General features: G+C 56.8%; 2 protein-coding genes across 2 annotated transcripts in view; both read right to left on the bottom strand.

The window, feature by feature from the left end:
- IL18BP (interleukin 18 binding protein) overlaps positions 1–1,087 on the bottom strand; it is a 4,151-nt gene extending 3,064 nt beyond the window's left edge. Inside the window, exon 1 of the mRNA XM_026056482.1 lies at positions 984–1,087. Within this exon, the coding sequence (XP_025912267.1) occupies positions 984–1,087 (104 nt within the window). The remainder of the gene's footprint in view (positions 1–983) is intronic.
- RNF121 (ring finger protein 121) lies at positions 401–16,020 on the bottom strand. The gene is made up of 10 exons (XM_026056481.1): positions 15,979–16,020; positions 13,543–13,605; positions 11,294–11,331; positions 10,110–10,251; positions 9,160–9,314; positions 8,564–8,671; positions 7,649–7,769; positions 4,929–5,062; positions 2,597–2,698; positions 401–1,839 (listed from the first exon to the last, which is right to left on the bottom strand). The coding sequence occupies exons 1-10, from the start codon at positions 16,018–16,020 to the stop codon at positions 1,719–1,721; spliced, it is 1,026 nt and encodes a 341-aa protein (XP_025912266.1). The 3' UTR covers positions 401–1,718.
- Positions 16,021–16,533: the final 513 nt, after the last annotated feature.

Genomic DNA, 16,533 nt, shown 5'->3' with positions numbered 1-16,533 from the left:
GGGGGGGGAATTATGCCCCGAAAAAGGTCACGGCGCAGCTCTTCCACAAGCCTGCCAAGCGCAACGGGTGCCTCCTTCCTCCCGCGGGGATGGGGAGGGCCGGGGGGCACCCTGGGCGCCGGCTGTCCCCAAAAACGCTGCTCCCACCCCCCCCAAAGCAAGCCCGGCTCCGCACCGAGATCCCAGCACAGCTGGAGCCACGGAGCAGCGAAACGTACGGGAAAGGCCGGAGAAAGGGCGCGTGGGCGCCGGCAGAAATCACCGCCACGCATCCGTGTCCCCCCACGCACAGCGCAGGGGCTGGTGGAGCGGGAAACAGGATCTCCCGGCCGGGGAAGGGAAAAGATCAACACAAAGCCCGGAGCCACGTCTCCGTTTGCAGGACTCTATTTCGGTGTTTGGCACAACGCTCCAGCGCGGTTTCGCCCGAAAGAAAAAGCTCAACGGACGCAGGGGAGCCGCAGCTCCRGCCGCTGCCCGCGTCCTTCCCGCTCGGCCGGGGGAGCCGGGCTTGCAGGGCCAAGCCGCAGCTCCCAGAGCTCCGGGAGAGCCGGGTTCCCCGGGGAAAAACCCCCGGCTCGCTCCCCCGCCGGCGCTGCAGCCTTCCTCACCAAAGAGCAAGGAGCGGAGCAGGGAGCGTCCCAAAGTCCTCGCGGCTCTCGGGCCCTTTTTGCTGGCTCGCGCTGCACCGGCCCCGTTTGGGAAAGGAGCRTGGGGAGAGAAAGGGGCGCTCGCACTGAGCTGCGTTTCCTCCGCTCGCTGGCGAACGAGCCGCYCCAGCAGATCAGCCGCGGTAGGGGAGACGCTTCCGGCGAGGAAGAGGAGCGGGACACAGGAGAAGAACATAGAAAAGACACGACCGTACAAAAAGGTTTCCGAGCCAGGAGGCGCGAGGCGGCCGGGGCAGCGACCGCGTGGGCGAGGAGAGCGGCCCGGCTGCTCCGCGCATGCCGAGACGCCGGGATGGGGAGCCGGCAGCGAACAGTCCGCTCCCAGCCGGCTGCTCCGCGACGTGCTGGGCTCCAAGCTGCGCTCCGGCGGCCTCTCCTCCACAGCAGCGCATCTGATCAGCGGTGTTTTCCCCCATCCTGGCACGCGGAGGCGGGATGGTGCCCGGCTCTGCCGAAAGCCCCCATCGCCAGAGCGCAACACCGACCCTTCCTGCAGCTCCACTTCCCCGTCTCCTCCTTGCTCCTGGCGGGATCGCTCAAGGGGAGCCGGCTCCGGAGGCGGCAAAGCCTCAAGCTCCCTCCCCGCTGCCTCCCCCCTCTCCCCAGCAAAGCCGGGGGAAGGCAGACGGAGAACAGCCCGGAGCCGAGGCGCTCGGCGCAAAGGGCCGGCAGCCGGCCCGCCRGCCTCCCAGGGCGGCCTGCCTCCCGCGGGAACGAGCCCCGGCTCGAGCGGAGAGGGGGCTGGGGGAGGCAAAGGGGACAAACGTCTCTTTTCGTCTGCGATAGAAAGTTTTAAATACGCTCGTTAAAATAATTGCTTAAAAAAAAAAAAAAAAAGGAAGAAAAAAAGAGAGGTTTCCCCAGCCCCAACGGGAGGCGCTCGGCCGGGAGTCGGAGTCCTCCGTCGGCCCCTGCTGCCGCGGTCCTCGAGGGCGCCCAAGATCCTGAGAGGTGAAGGATTTAAAAACCAGCCTCCCCGGCCAGCTGCCGTCCTCTGCCCTCGGCGCGCGTCCTCTCGCGGCTCCACGGCTTCCCCGCCGCCTTCCCTTACTCCAGGCCCAGGATGTAGTTTATGCCCTGCACCAGTCCGATGATAACCGGCTGCCAGGCCACCAGGTAACGCAGCCAGTCCAGCAGCTGCCCGTACATGACGTGAGGCCTTTCCCAGCTGCGCGGAAAGGAGTTAAGGAGCCACAGGGACAGGCGCAACACGGCCACAACCCGAGGAGGAGCCAGCCAAATCCGTCACGCCATCGGCGTTTCGGCTGCCGGCAGGTAGGGCCACGTTGGAAGCAGGAAAGGGAGAAGAGGCTCCATCCCACCAGCGGCTTTGCCTGCGGAAGAACCGCTCCTGCTGCGAAGAGTGGCCAGGTCTCGCCTCAGCCGGACATCACCAAGGAAGGCCTGGGATGCAGCCGCGTGCCCCCACGGGATGCGGGAGACCTGGCTCCAACATCTCCTCCTGCTTTCGGGCATCCAAGACCTGCCTCCAGGCTGGGGCGCARATGGCAAACCCAGACCCAGGTTTTCCATCTCACGTGAGGGAGCAGCAGCGGCAGATGAGGGGTACAAGCCTGACAAGCGTCTCACCCAGGGCGATTCAGGAAGCTGCCGGCAACACCGACTACAGCTTGCGGCCCCCCCGTTCCCCAGACGAGCCCCTCGCTTCACGCCAAGCAAGGTGCTCAGCTGAGGACAGGTTTTGCAGCATGCAAAAGCCAGGGAGCTTCACGCCCTGCTTTGGGCCTGGAAGCGACTTGCCCGAGTGCCAGGGAGTTGGCGGACAAGCCCAGATGAGCAGCCAGCAGTTGCCGGACAGGCACCTGGGTCACGGCCCTGAGCCCTCTCCCAGGGGAAAGGGAACCTGCATATCTACCCATGGCTCTAGTCCACAAGGGGTTGGCTCCCACACGGAGAAAGGATACGGGTTACTGAACATCCTCTTGAGATCCACCTTCTCTTTGCAGTATGGACACGTCTGCTTCTTCCCGACGATGCACCAGCCACGGATACAGAACTCGTGAAACCTGGAGAGCGACACGTTAAGGGGAACTGCCACGGGGTGGAGGAGGAGGGAGGGGGGAACGTGACCAAGCAGCGAGCAACCGGGGGCTCTCATTGCATCGCGGCAACCACAGACCTTTCCTAGAAGGCCCCGCGACTTCCAGGAACGGAGGAAGGGGCCGCGAGCGGGGCCCAGCCGTGCAGCAAGGGGTAGTTAGAAGATAAGAGGGCAACACGGTCAGGGCTATGAGCAGTTCCCACTACTTCCTGCCTGATGAGACAAGCGCTTCGCTGGTGGGGCCCCATCCTGCACGTACCCTGGTGCCTACACGCACGCACGCACCCATAACCGAGTTAGATCAACGCGCGCAGCCGGTCCCGCGCGTGAGAGGGGCAGAAAGGGCAGGGAAGCTCCGCTCCTCAGCTTGACAGCGAGAGGAGGGGGAAAAAAGCCCCCACTGAAGATCAGTAGGGAAGCGCATAGGTGTGAAGTGCCGAGACTTTGGGAACGCACAGGAAAGGCTTGCGCAGCACAGGGAAAGGGCTGCTCCGCAAACCGGACTGCACGTGTCGCACAAGCCTCATGCAAAGGCTCTTTTAGGATCGGCAACGGATTTAAAAAATATATATATATATATTCCTACAATCTCACTTCTAGGTGTCTGTTACATTCAGCCACAACAGGAGAGGTGACAAGGATCTGCTTAATCTCGGCACAACCCACAGCTAGAACCTGCAGAAGTCACAAGAAAACATTACGTGGCTGTAACCGGAGAAGAGCTGAGCCAGTTCCCGTGACGGAGGGCTCCATCACGCACCAGGCTCTTGCCAAGTGAAACAGAAACTCCCTCGAGCGTCTCATTCAAACCAACCAGGTTTCAACGGGCTTAACGCCAGGAGCGGGAGCCGCCGCCTCAGCCGCCCCTGGAGCGGAGGCCTCCGGCCAGCACCCGCCTCGTAGCTCCCGACCGCATCGCGGCCGACGGGGAGCTGCCGGGCGGTTGCAGACCCGGGGCTGTGAGCCAGCCCTGAGCCCTCCTTCGGGCTCCGGGGACGACGACGGAAGCACCGATTCCTCTAGCAACCGCCAAACCCACCCGAGCTGCCCACAGGACAGCAGCGTGTCACATGCGTGCCCCGGCTCTGCCAGTCTCCGCAGTCAAGTGATTATAAGCATTTCCAAGCGGTTTACGGTGTTTAAATTTAGGCGAGCTTTGCCAGCGTGACCTTTGCTCAGGCTCAGCTTGGAAACCACCTCCTGCCGTGTGGCACCACAACAGCAGCGCCAAACATCCCATCTCCACGGCTGAGTCACAGCCAGAAAAACCCTAGAGCCACCCCCTACTTTGGCCGAGCAAGTTATCGGGATTTCCAGTTTCAAAATTGACTGGACACCAACCGGTTGTCCTGGGAGATGCCTGAACGCTCCCTTGGGCATGTCCCCGGGAGCAGCAACAAGATAAGCCTCAGCCCAAACAAGCACTGGTGAGTTCTCCAAGTGACCCTGTCCCAGGCGGGACACCACGAGGGGGTAGAGCACGCGCACAGAGCCTACGCCGTGATCGGGAGGCAGCTGCTGGGCTGGACCGTGCCAGCAGCTCCCCAACCCCGGGGACGGGCCCAGGGAGCAGGCGGCGGACGTAGGGGCCACGCTGGCTGCTCCCCGTCCAGGAAGCGCGGCCGGCCCTTGCAGTAGCTCAAAGGTTGTTTTTTCCTTTCCAGAAGGAGCTGTTTTGCAACCAGCTGCGGGCACTCAGCCCCCTCTCAAGGGCACTGGGAACACTGTGTACAGCTGGAATTCCCATCCCACCCAGGACGGTTCATGCCTCCGCATCACACCGCTGGAGCCAGGAGGGGGGGCAAGCGCTGGGGATCTGGAGAGGGGCAGCTGGAACAAGGCCCAGCTCCACGGCAGGACCAGCTTGAGCTGGGGTGCTGGAGAGGGGGGGGGAGGACGAGGAGTTGCCACCTCGGAAGGCGCGAGCAGATAGCAAGGAAGTAGCTCCAAGGACTTGGAGGACTTTGTCTTTTCCCGTGCTAAGTCAGCTATCACACAGCCAGGAATCATTCGCAAGATCAGCAGAACCACCTGAAGCATCAGGTCACCCATTTCTTAACCCCAGGTGAGGGCAGGCAGCAGGGCTCCCGCAGCACGCGACCGGGCTCCGAGGGCTGTCCTTTGCAGCAAGCCCCGGAAGGAAGGAAGGAAGGAAGCCCGCGAGGCAAGGCCCCAGCTSCGGAGGAAAAGGATACACGTGATTACAGGAGAGGCGATACGTGTTCTCGATGATCCCCTCTTCGTTGACGTCCACGAAGATCTGCTGGCCGCACACGGCGCAGACGCTGTCGGAGAGGTGCTTCGTGGGCATTCCCGAGGCGCTGTAGAACTGRGCGAGGGCAGAGCAGAGGGAGAGGAGGTCACAGCGGGCGGGCACCCGCRCCAACGCGGCGAAGCTTTGAGGAGGGGGTTTGACCCAAGGCAGCAGCCCTGGGCTCCAAATTGAGCGTGGCCTGCCTGGACCCTTCCAGCTGTTACGATGGGAGCGTGCTACAGCACAACGCGCCAGTCCGGCGGGACAGCGTCCAGGACTGGCTAGCRGCAAGGCAAGCTAAATGCAACTGCRGCGAGTTCGGAAAGAAACAGGCAGCTGAAAGTCTGTAACCAAGGGGCCAGATTAAAGCAGAATCCACAGCGGAGAAGGGGGAAGCAAGCAGAGCTCCTCAGGCTGGTGGAAGAGATGAACAGACGTCAACAGAGGCAAAAGGAGAGATGCAAAGAAGAGACGTCAACAGGGGCAGGCACCCTCAAGCAACRGGGAAAGTTAAGATAAGAACTGAGACTGCATTTCAAGCCTAAAGAAGGTAGGGAAAGATGGGGGCCCCCCCCCCCAAGACGGGGCAGGGTGCTGGGACGCAGCACGAGCCTTTGATCCAACCGCTCTCTGCGGCGCAGCTCGCCTCCAAAGTTCAAACGGCCAAAGGCTGAACCACGGAGCAGCCGTCGCCCAGCCTTTTCCAAGCCTGTCTGCTGCCACACGCTGTTCAGCGCTGGCCTGGGTGCGAGCACACGACCGGGACGCCCCAAGAACAGGTTGGGGAGAGACAGGTTGGCCCCACGCACTCCAGGGACGGCCACCAGCCTCAGGCCGTGCACCGTGTGCACCTCAGATGCTGCAGTCGTGGGTGTCAGGCGGAGAAGCCGGTCTCCCTCAGAAACCGGCTGCTAACTTCACGCCAAAGGTCCGCGCGAGGCAGAGCTGCAGTGCCCGCTAGTGGAAGGATCCCCGCGGCAGCCTTGCAGGCCAGCCCCGACGCCGGGGAGCCGCCTTCAGAGCCAGCCGCAGCGCAGCATCAGCTGCTAAAACGCGGACCCCAGTCAAGCCGAACTTGTTCCTCTCACCCAGTCACTCCAGGGATGACCGGGTTTCTACAAGCCTCCGCGCAGCCCCACGTGACAGGGTGAAAAGCGAAGCAGATGACTCAAAGAGGAAAGCAAGGCTGAAAGGGTGCTGTTCAAACGCACGGCTGTGGTACCCAATTACACCTCCTGCTCCACAGCAACTGATATGTCCGGTGCCTAAGTCACCTGAGAACAAGAAGAACTTGGGGACCTGCAGCTGCGGGGAAGCTGAAACAGCAAATAACGCCCACATCCTCGTCTCGCTGTCTGCGGGGACGAGTGCAAACGCTGCAGAGCGGAGCTCTTCCAGGACAACTCAGCAGCGAGCCCCAGCGGTGACAGCTGATGCGGCTGCAGGGGAAGACGCTGACCAAGCTGTCTGAGTTGGGTCTGCCCTTACTGCCCCACCTGACGCAGCACCGCGCAAGGCTCTGCTGGAGAAGGAAGGGCTTCGGGGCACACCTGGGCTGCCACAGGTCTGTCCCACAGTCACTCGTCTACGTGAGGGGACATTCAGGGTCTGTCAGGGTGGCTCAGTGTACGTGGAAGGCGTCCGGCTGAGCGCTGACAGCAGAAGTCACTTGCTGCAACAGTCCTCAGGGCTGGCACAGGACCCTACCGGGAGCACAAGCTGGCCTCACTGAAGCTGGGTCACCAGGCCAGAAGTTTCCCCACACCTGTGGCATGTCCCAAGGCATCCTCCCGAGTGGAGGACTCGCTCTGGAGGGAGACGATCAGGGCAGATGGGCACTGCCAGCTCACACACCCTATGGAGCGCCACCAGCAGAGCCCCGACCAAGAGGGCTCCAGGCAGAGCACGCCGGTGGCAGCATTGACACAGGCGAGGGGCTGGGGGCTCCCCAAAGCGTGCCAGGCAGGACATCCGAGGAGCAGAAGCCTTGGAGAGGGGGAGGAAGGGAGGAGGAGGTGCAGACAAAATCTTCAAGGTCCTAAAGAACTGCTGCAGAGGAGGAACACTATCAACTCCACAGGAGTCCTAGGTGACCTTCTTGAAGGCATTAGGCGAGTGGGCTACAGGTTTTAGGACACCACTAAAGGCATGTAGGAATACACCCTCTGTCCACAGGGACCRGCCAAGCTGCAAGGGGTATGAGCCACAGAAAGAAGCCTATGGCATGAAGTTTTCCCTTGTAGCTACAGATAGAGTTAACATACCAGCAACATGATCCCAGAAACACGAACGYTCTCCAGCGCTGGAGATTTTAAAGGCCCAGCTAGGCAAGTGTTYGTCTGGATTTTAGAGGGGCTGAAAAGATCCTTCCCTGCCTCATTTCTTGTGCTTCTGGAGATAAGGGGCCAACCACAGAGGCTTTGCTCTTAAAAAAGGGGGCTCAGAGTAACTCTTACATCTCCCTGGGCTCACTACCAAGGTGCCTGCCTGGGCTGAGCACAGYGAGAAAGGCAACGGCCTCAGCAAGCCCATCCTAGAGGGAACAGTTGGATGCACTTTCCCATTTGGGAAGAGGCAAAAGCTACTGCCGCAACGGACATTTCRAGTCCCCTATTAACGGGATAGGGCTCTGGCCAGGAAGACAGGACAGCATTAACTCACCCCAATAGTTGAGGCCATGTAATCCGCACACATCTCAGCAAAGTCCCGCTCCAGGACCCCATAGTAAAGACCATAGAAGAGGAGGGAGATGCCAAAATCCATCGCATCTTCTGGTTTGATTCTGCAACAGAAGAGTCCAAATGTTATCAATTGCTTTTTTTGCAGGCTGCAGGGGTGCAAAGTTGGAAGAGCCCAACAGATGCTGCAGCACAACAGCAATTCCATCGCAAGAGCGGTTCACCCAGGCAGCGAACGTGTGTCACTAWGAAGCATCCTCCTGCAGAGGTCTTTCTGCGCCTGCCCAGCATAATCCCAATCCCTGCTTCTGGGATGCTTCATCTGCTTAGTTATCATCGAGCAGCATTTGAATGGAGATGGGGGTGTTATACCGTAACTGTCTGTAATGTGTTGCCCATCTTCCTCACCAGCCTCTGAAATGAGCAGCTGCAAGATTYTCCTCAACTGTTTTACACCACATCAACTCCAAGTAACATCTCAGCAGTCCCCTGGCAATATCTCCGTGCCTCTGCAGGCAGCTGCCACGTCTGCTAATCCTTCCAGAAAGAAGGAACCCCTTTGAATGGGAAGATGGCTTGGGATAAGGCCCTCTACTACCACAGCTGGGCTGCCTGCTTTTTGCAGGCACCTGCAGATACCTCTTCTTCAGGGCAGCAGAGAAAAATCCCACTGCTGCCCCCCGACTGGACACACACAGGGGAACAGAGCCAGCAGGAGCTGTCAGCACACCGGAGCACACCTGCTGGAAGCAGGGCTCTTGAGGAGATGAGCAACCTCAGCTACCTTGACCAGTTCATGTACTAGCATCTCACTTGCGATCCTGTAAGCAGGGAGAGGACRCCCTAAAAGTCCCTTTGGTCTCCTGCCCTGGGAGTCAGACCTGAAAGATTCACTCACCTGAATAATAAGTTAAGACCAAAAAGTGTAAACATCACAGCCATGTACCCAACGATCCCAGTGGCGTAGCTGATTTTGTATATTAGTAGAAACCATTTATAAACCAGCCTGGAAAGAATTAAAACAAGAATTAAACTACTTTGTTCTTCCAGAATGAAGGTGCACCAAGAACCTAACGGTTACTTTTTAAACTTAGACGGTGCTGTTTGCAAACCTTTCAACTACACGTACACATGGAAAACAGGTTTAAAAGTCTAATTCAAACTACAGGTCCCCGTTGCTCTGGGCAGCTCACAGTTACGACCTCCGGACTAGGAAGCTCAGAATCTCCAAAGGCCGTAAGCAAGTGTGCTTCATACCAGGAATGCCTTCTGTGAGGTTACCAGTCCCATTCCACTAGGCGCTCAGATACGTTTGCAAGGGGCTGACTGTCAGGAGCTAGTTAGTCCTTCACACAGACAGTTTCTAACAGATCAGGCTGATTCGGGCAGCACGGAAAACCCTCTGAGGTTCACCACTGCTGAAATAAGTGATGCACCTCCTTTCAGCAGCCACCCTCAGGCTGAGGAGGTTTCCCCAGAARTGCTTGCACTAACCTGGGCGTCGTCTGTACCAGAGGTTTTCGAGTTGCCCTGAAGGTGACAAAAGCTGTGACCGCGGAGAAGAGCACCCAGATTACCAAGAACCGCCACCAGTACAGCTTTATCGTGAAATACAGAGGCACCACCCACATCTGGAAGAGGGTCACCATCTGCAAGAACAGAGGAAAGGCGTTTTAAGCTGGTTCACTGCTCATCAGGCATCAGAAACACCCTAACAGTTCTGGTTGCCTCTCTTGACTATATGGAAGGGCCTTGAATAGCACCATGAATCTCGGGGAGTTTGACTTGTGTCATCTAGCACCCCAAGAACGGGATCAGAGCCTGAATAAACGGGAGTCCGATGCAACAGCCAAGTTATCTTTTGATAGGAAGGAACTAGAGCTAGAGGAAGAATACAAAAGAAACATTGCTAGAGAAGGGTGCGTAAAGGTAATCCATCTACCTTGTTCCACCGGTCCAAGGAAAATAAGGGTCCCTTTCTGGCAGCCTGACTCAGAAAGGCAAGTCAGCGGCGTCAGAAAGCGGCACGACTACTCAGCGGGCAGTAGCGCCTGGAGAGCAGCAGCAAGCACAAGCAGTGCAGGAACYGCGAAACCTAGGGGCCGTTCGACAAGCAGCATCCATCACTTCTGAGGAAGCACTGACAAAATGCAGCTTCCACTTGCATTGGTATTAAGACAACAGGCGAGATCTGCTTGTTCCATTACCTTGTACTAAAGCACTGCATAAAACTGTTACTGCCATTACTTAGAAACTTAAAAACTCCGGATGCACCCACCCTCATCCTTAGCTAAAATCCCAGGAAGCTGTTGGAAAGACACGGGTGTTTCRACACCAGGCAACAGGAGAACATCATCAACATGTTTCTCGCTACCTAAAMGACAGCACCATTCAGCACTTACACCCAGCCTCACAGACAAACCTGCTGCGTCGGAGACACTTACATTGTAGGAGCGAGGGTGTCTCTGTTTCCACTGAACCAACAGGAGCTGTGCAACCACTAACGTGGCGATAAGGATGAGGACCATTTCGGCATGCATAGCCTCGTGGCCACGGTGTTTGGCATGCATCCGTGCATGCTCCACCCTGCAACAACAGGGAGAAGGCAGCTGAAGAGCATGCAGGCACCGACCACGTGCTGAACAACACGGCAGGGCCGGCAAACACCTGACGTGGGAGAGCCGGGAAGACCACACTGGAAGACACCATTAAGGAGCGTCACGGATAAGGATGCTGTGTTGCAATCCAGAGGAGAAAGGGGTGGGAAAAAGGCATCTCCGTGTCTACTTCATATTTAAACCACACAACCGTAGAGCCCATTTCAGTGTGAACAGGACAGGTATGAAAGTCTCACTGACGTACAAGCAAGGAACAGCGGAGCAAACCCTTCACGTAACTCACCTGGCAACTCGCTGGTGCGACAGCGGCGACCGAGAAGCTATGTGACACCACGTGTGCTAACTGAGAACCGCCAACACGAAGCAGGCGCAGCTTCCTTTAGCGCAGTTTCAGAGCCACCGGCGCCACTCTCCCTCTCGCCCAGCAAAGGAAAGACGCGGGCGCGCTCTCCTTCGCCAAGAGCGCAGCTAGCAAAGCTCCCAAACCCTAGCAAGGTGCGTTCTCTCTGCCCCAGGCAGCCACAGCTCAGCTTGCATCCTGGAACAAGTAATTTCCACAGACTGATACTCAACTAAAACCTCTGCTTTCTTTGCATTTAGCACTTTTTGCCCCAAAACCAAGGCAGAATTAAGACCTCTAACAGACTTAACTCCTGGTCCTAAGCTGACAAGACAGTGCAAGTTAAACACACGCACCCAAAAAAGCAAACATGCTAGCTTCTCTGATTCTTAAGAAGTTCTCTATAAATTAATACCGAAAGACCAGTCTTACTGTACTTTTCAGCACGTGTCTGAAACTGGTTTGTCTAAAAAAAAAAAAAAAAAAAAAAGCATTAGCGTTGCCTTTTGAGACAGGCCCACGCTTCCCACTAACAAGCAAAGCTCTGCCAACTCCATCCTCTGCAGCGTGGCCGGGGAATATGGGCCGCGCTACCAGTAGCCCCAGTCAAGAGCAGGGACTGACTTAAGAAGCGCTTTAAGCACAGGCTCACCTTACAGCGCAAACTCACCTCCATCTCTCTTCCGGAGACAGGTGCGAAAGATCGACCTAAGGAAAAAAAACAAAACAAAACAAATCAGCTGCCAAAGCCTGGCAGCAGCAACACCAGCCTCGCCAGCTTTGATAGCCTCCCCCAAACAACGAAGACGTTGGTTCAGGTATTGTTTAAACCCCACGTTCACAACCCAGCCAGGAGTCCTCGGGCACACAGCAAAGTCTCATCGGTCTGACTTCATCTCACCTTTAACCATTAAGGATATAAATAGTTAAAACCCACAGCAGAGCGCCTGGGGCTCAGCCCAGCCAAGGGCCAGACACGCAGCCCATAAACCACCACGTGCTTGAAGACGCTACGACAGGCTGCCGAAGTCGAGGAGCCAAGACGGCGTTCGCATCGGCCTGTGGCTTTCCCACCTCGCTCCCAGCTTCGCTAGGGGATACGGCGGGCAAGCACCGACCGACCGCTGGCGACGCTTGCCAACAAAAGGGCGGGGAGCCGCGAGAAGGGCGTTCGAACACCGGTCGCGCCCCGGACTTTGTTATCGGGTTTTCCTACGCCCGTCGGCGACGTGTACGCGGGAGGAACGCCGCTCCGCCTCGCTCCAGCTGCAGATCTCCGGGCGGCACGTGACATACCCGGCTCCAACCTTCACCCCAGGTCTCTGCTGCGGAGAAGGGCCCCCGAGGGCCGCACGAGGATTGCCCGGGAGAGGCAGCTTCGCCCGCCCTCGCACGAGGTGCCACGTCTTGACAGCAACCGACGCTCGTTAGATCCCCGGGGGCTTTTCGCAAACAGATATTTCACAGCTCCGCTCCGCTGCTTCGCTTCCTCCGTCGCACCTAATAATACTCCGGGGTGAGGAGGAAGGGGAATACGGCCGCGGCTGTGCGCTGTTAAACACCTGCAGCGCTACACCCTAGAGGAACAGCTGCGAGAAATGTAGTCCCCGAGGCCTTTAAGGAGCGCTTCGGCACTTAAACAGAGGCAAAAAAAAATACTAGACGTATGAAAACTTCTGCTCGCGCTTTCCGGCTTGCCGAAGCAGCTGCACGTAGGTGGTGATGATTTGACACCGGCTTGGAGAAGCGCGTTCGTATTACCAGAACTCCCCATGCCGTTCTGCTCCCCAAGCATCCACTTCAAAAATTAGGCAGTTAAGCCACTCTTTTTTTCCTTGAAACAGCTATCCGAGCCATTTTTAGTTAGAACGGTTAGTCCGATAAGTAGCCCGAAAAAATTTTAAAGCCAACAAATGACTTCTCAAGCGACTGCAAGCAGGGAAATCGCGAGATGACTGCTGTCAGCCCAGCTCAGCTCCGGCTCCGGTTTAGCAGCCGCATGCCGACAGTCCCCCCCAAACTCTGGGAAGTCCCCTCACCACCCAGAGGAGCTCCTACACCCCCCCCAGAAGGGTCCCCCGGCTGCCCTCGTGCTCTAAGCCAGCCCTAGCTGGACTAGGCCACTCAGCAAGGAAAGAGTCCATCACCTTCAACATGCAACACACGTGCGGGGGTAAGAAGCTAAAAATCCCATCTACAGCCTCAATTTCTGGTGGAACAGCCCCAAATCTCCTCTCTTGTGAGGGTGAGGAGAAGGAGGGAGGGGAAAACGGAGGCCTAAGATGGCATACTGCAGAGATTGGGAAAAAAAAGGGAGCATCTATCATTATGAATGATATATTCTGCCCTCTGCCTCCTCCATAACTCACAAACCGCTCAAAAAAACCATCTGGGCGATGACTGGAATAAACTGTGGTCATCCGTGACTAAAATCTAATTCTTTCCCCAAATATAGCATCACGGTCTTTGCAAGAAATCCACGCCATTCATAAGTTTTCAGCCGTGGCTAATTCCTCAGAGTCATAAAACCGTGATATTCCAATCACCGAGATGTTCGAGCAAATTACCTCCCTCCAGGAGAACGCAAAGGTTGCAACGACTTAAAATACAAAGCCAGTAACTGCCCCGTAGTAGCAGAACATGACGATCTCAAGGCACGTGTACCGAGTGTCCTGGCGTGAGCCGGCTGTAATCCCCTTATGTTACTAAATCGGAGAGGGAGGTAAGAAGAATCTCTTTAGGACGGGGAATAAGCAGCTGCTGATTTCTGTACCTAGCTACAGACCTTCCTCTGCAGCACGTCCTACGCGAGTCTGCGATACTCTGGTTATCAACAGCAAAGGTATCCAGCGCCTGCCGCGAACGGCATCTCGCAGCAGAGCGAGACAAGGATTCGGAGTGCCTGGGACGTATTCTCACCTTCCCCGCAGGCTCCGTTTTTAAGGCATCCACTTGTAAGTGCCAGAAATGATAACTGGAAGCCTAAATCTCAGGGGTGCCGAGGGTGCAGCAGTTCCCCTGAGGTCGGCTTCGAAGAGCCAGGGCCGTTCGTGAGAGTTTGGGGAAGTCCCATCATCTCAATTCCTCGCTCCTTCTGTTCATAAAACACGCAAACGTAGTAACGACCGATGGGAAGCAGAAAGGCTCAGACCGATCAAACGCATTGACGTCAGAACGAAGTCCCTGGTGAAAGCGTAACTCCGAGCAGGCAAAGTTGAAGTCGTATTAAGCCCAACGTTTAATATTTATCCCGTGCCGGTGCACCAAATAAAAACATATAACTGTTTTCAGGTCTCTAACCCGCGTAGCACCACCATTAATGTTTTGTTACAAGGTGACGGGAGAAGCGCCGCTGCTAAAATCGGAACTTGTTTCTCAGTACTCCAAGCCCAACAAATCGCCCCCAGCCTTTTAGAAGCCCAACAGACGCAGCGTTTGCAGAACGAGGGCAAAGGGATAACCGCCGCTCTTTGCACTTCTTATCAGCTGTTTGCACATCGCTGGTACCTTTAACAGAAGCCAACAGCTTTTGGTTGCTGATCAGTCCCTCTCCATTACCTCCAGAAGGACTTTCCTGCCTGCCTGAACAGGAATTCCACTCACGAGGGTCTTACACTGGTCCGATCTTCCCCGTTTTTGCAGGGAAGAGGTTTCCCCACCTGCAGCTGACACTGAACGAATCCCCTTATGGGAGTATCGGGGCTTATCTCACTAGTCTGCTTTAAGTCGCAGAACTGTGTTTAGCAATATGGAAGAGATTCACACCAAGCTCACATTTTTTAGAGAAAACGTAAGCAGCAATAACCTGATAACACGAGCAAAGACAGCAGGCGTCTGTCCCACACAGCTCTCGGGAAGCCTGGCTCCAGCAGCCCCAAGTACAGCGCCACGTCCTTCAAAGCGCATCACCTGCACCGCGTCGGCTGGGAACTTCTTTGAACACTAACTTCAAACTCGTAAGCTTAAGAAGTCCGAATTTAACGTTCACAGGAGTTTAACGAGAAGGCGTTCACAACCCCCCGGCCTTCGGCATCCTGCTGTTTTACCTCCTTCCTACGTCTCTGCTTGCTGTCCACCAGGCCTGCCCTTTTTCCGCAACTTATCTTAAAAGGCAGCTCTGAAGGAGACGTACGAAAAGCAGTTTCTCTACGGCTCTACCACGTCCTTGTGCTCAAGCCACCTCTCTGCTTTTCAGATCACGCACAAGTCTCCTCCGGTTCTTCCAGCAACGCTCGCGCTCTCACGATGCATCTCCAGTGCTTCAGGCACGCGGATGCTGCCTGTCCAATAAATCCCACGGGGCAGAAACAAGACACCTAACGCACGAAGCACTCGGCGACCGAGCGCGGGACTCCGGCTGGAGAAAACACACCTAAAAATTCACCAATGAATGCCTTGAAATACAACAAGAAACAAGAGCAAGGGGGATTGACCCATGTTTTAAGACACTGAGCCACTTAATTTGAGGCTAGATTCTCAGTCACCCTACTATACCTGCTTTTAAAGTGTCTATCAGCCCTTCTGTGAGGGTGCAGAATAGCTTATATGTCCTCTCTGCACAGATATTATTATGCTTTAGGCAAACAGTTTCACCTCTCTCGCATAGTCCGGCCAGACACGAAGAAAGCGCTGCAGCTTGACCCTGCCGCTGGCTTCACACAAAAATTCTTAAGTTCTAAAACCACCAGTTTGAGAAAAGCCACGAAATCCGGCCTGCGCCACCTGACCCCGCTGTCCTCTCCGYGCCCCCGCTCGCACGGCGCGGGCAGCGCCGCCAGCTCCGCGCGCGAAGCACAGAGCCCTCTCTGTGCGGACAAACAACCCCGCGTCCTAAAAACAGCCCGGTTCTTTTAGCGAACACCACAGCCTCCCGCCTGCGCGAGATGCCAGCTAGCACCGAGTCCTTATCTGCTCCGCAAGCAGAAACAAAGGCTCAGGAGCGCAGGGAGCAAAAGCAGGCGATCGCCAAAAGCCTCGTTAAGGCCCGCGATGGCAGCACCTTTGCTAGYGCCGCGACACGACACGACGGCGCGCGGAGCGAGGCAGCTCAACGCGCTCCGTTCCAGTTCCGCAAAAGCGAGCGAGCCCCTGCTCCTGGCTCCAGCAAGCACCGCTTCCCTAGCAGGTTTTTTTTTTTTCCTCCAGCTTTGCTATTTTTGTTCTCCTCGCTCTAGAGCATGGGAATACTTGAATGCCAGCGTGGGAACAGTYGGACCTTCGTTAAACCCCTTTATCCTAGGCCGCATCAGCTTCTCAAGGACAATAAGGGATACTAATTACCTTACCGCGGAAGCCTGCGAGCGTAGCACCGTGCCAAGACRATACGAGAAAGTTACTTCCAGCAGGAAACGTTACCAACGCCACCAACGCCTGACGGCGCTTCGAGCGCTCCCGCATGCTATCGTATTCTCTTAAACGCAAACGCCATCCCGGTCGCGCCGGCCGACGCAGTTGTTCTAGCGCTAAGTCTTACAGTCGCCGAATCAATTAGCAGCGGAGAAAAAGCTTCACGGATRTCAAAGAGCCGGAGCTATCGTTACCGCGGCCTGAGCTTTTGCTTCCAGGGCCCCGCTTTAGCCGGGTAAACTTCAAAGGCCTTTGGAAARGGGCCTCCTCGGAGCACGCAGAGTCCTTCGGCGGGACTTCTGCCCAAGGACCTCGGCGCGCGGCTACCCGCCGTGCCCAATACCCCAGACGCTTCTTCGCACAGCTCGGAAACTATTTCCGAACGTCTCCGCCACGGCTGCCCTCCTTCCCCGCAGGCTCCCGGCATCCTCCTCTTGCCGCCTCCAAGCAATCCCGCCGTTCAAGCCCAGCCCCGAGCCCCTAGGTTTGTTAATGCCCCCCCCCAGCCCGGGGCCACGTGCCCCCAAGCGCCGTTCTCACCGCTCCTCGCAGAAACCCCCCCCC

The sequence above is a fragment of the Apteryx rowi genome, unplaced genomic scaffold (assembly GCF_003343035.1).
Source record: "Apteryx rowi isolate R43461 unplaced genomic scaffold, aptRow1 scaffold_1314, whole genome shotgun sequence".
NCBI lineage: Eukaryota > Metazoa > Chordata > Aves > Apterygiformes > Apterygidae > Apteryx > Apteryx rowi.
This window is presented reverse-complemented; position numbering and strand designations above follow the sequence as displayed.

What these genes read in the sequence shown, in the direction of transcription:
- RNF121 (XM_026056481.1), bottom strand. Translation starts at nt 16,020, where the DNA reads ATGCGGGAGCGCTCGAAGCGCCGTCAGGCGTTGGTGGCGTTG. An exon ending in GTCAGGCGTTGGTGGCGTTG is followed by an intron (nt 13,606 to 15,978) that starts GTAACGTTTCCT and finishes CCTGAGATTTAG; the next exon opens with GCTTCCAGTTATCATTTCTG. An exon ending in AAACGGAGCCTGCGGGGAAG is followed by an intron (nt 11,332 to 13,542) that starts GTGAGAATACGT and finishes TTTTTTCCTTAG; the next exon opens with GTCGATCTTTCGCACCTGTC.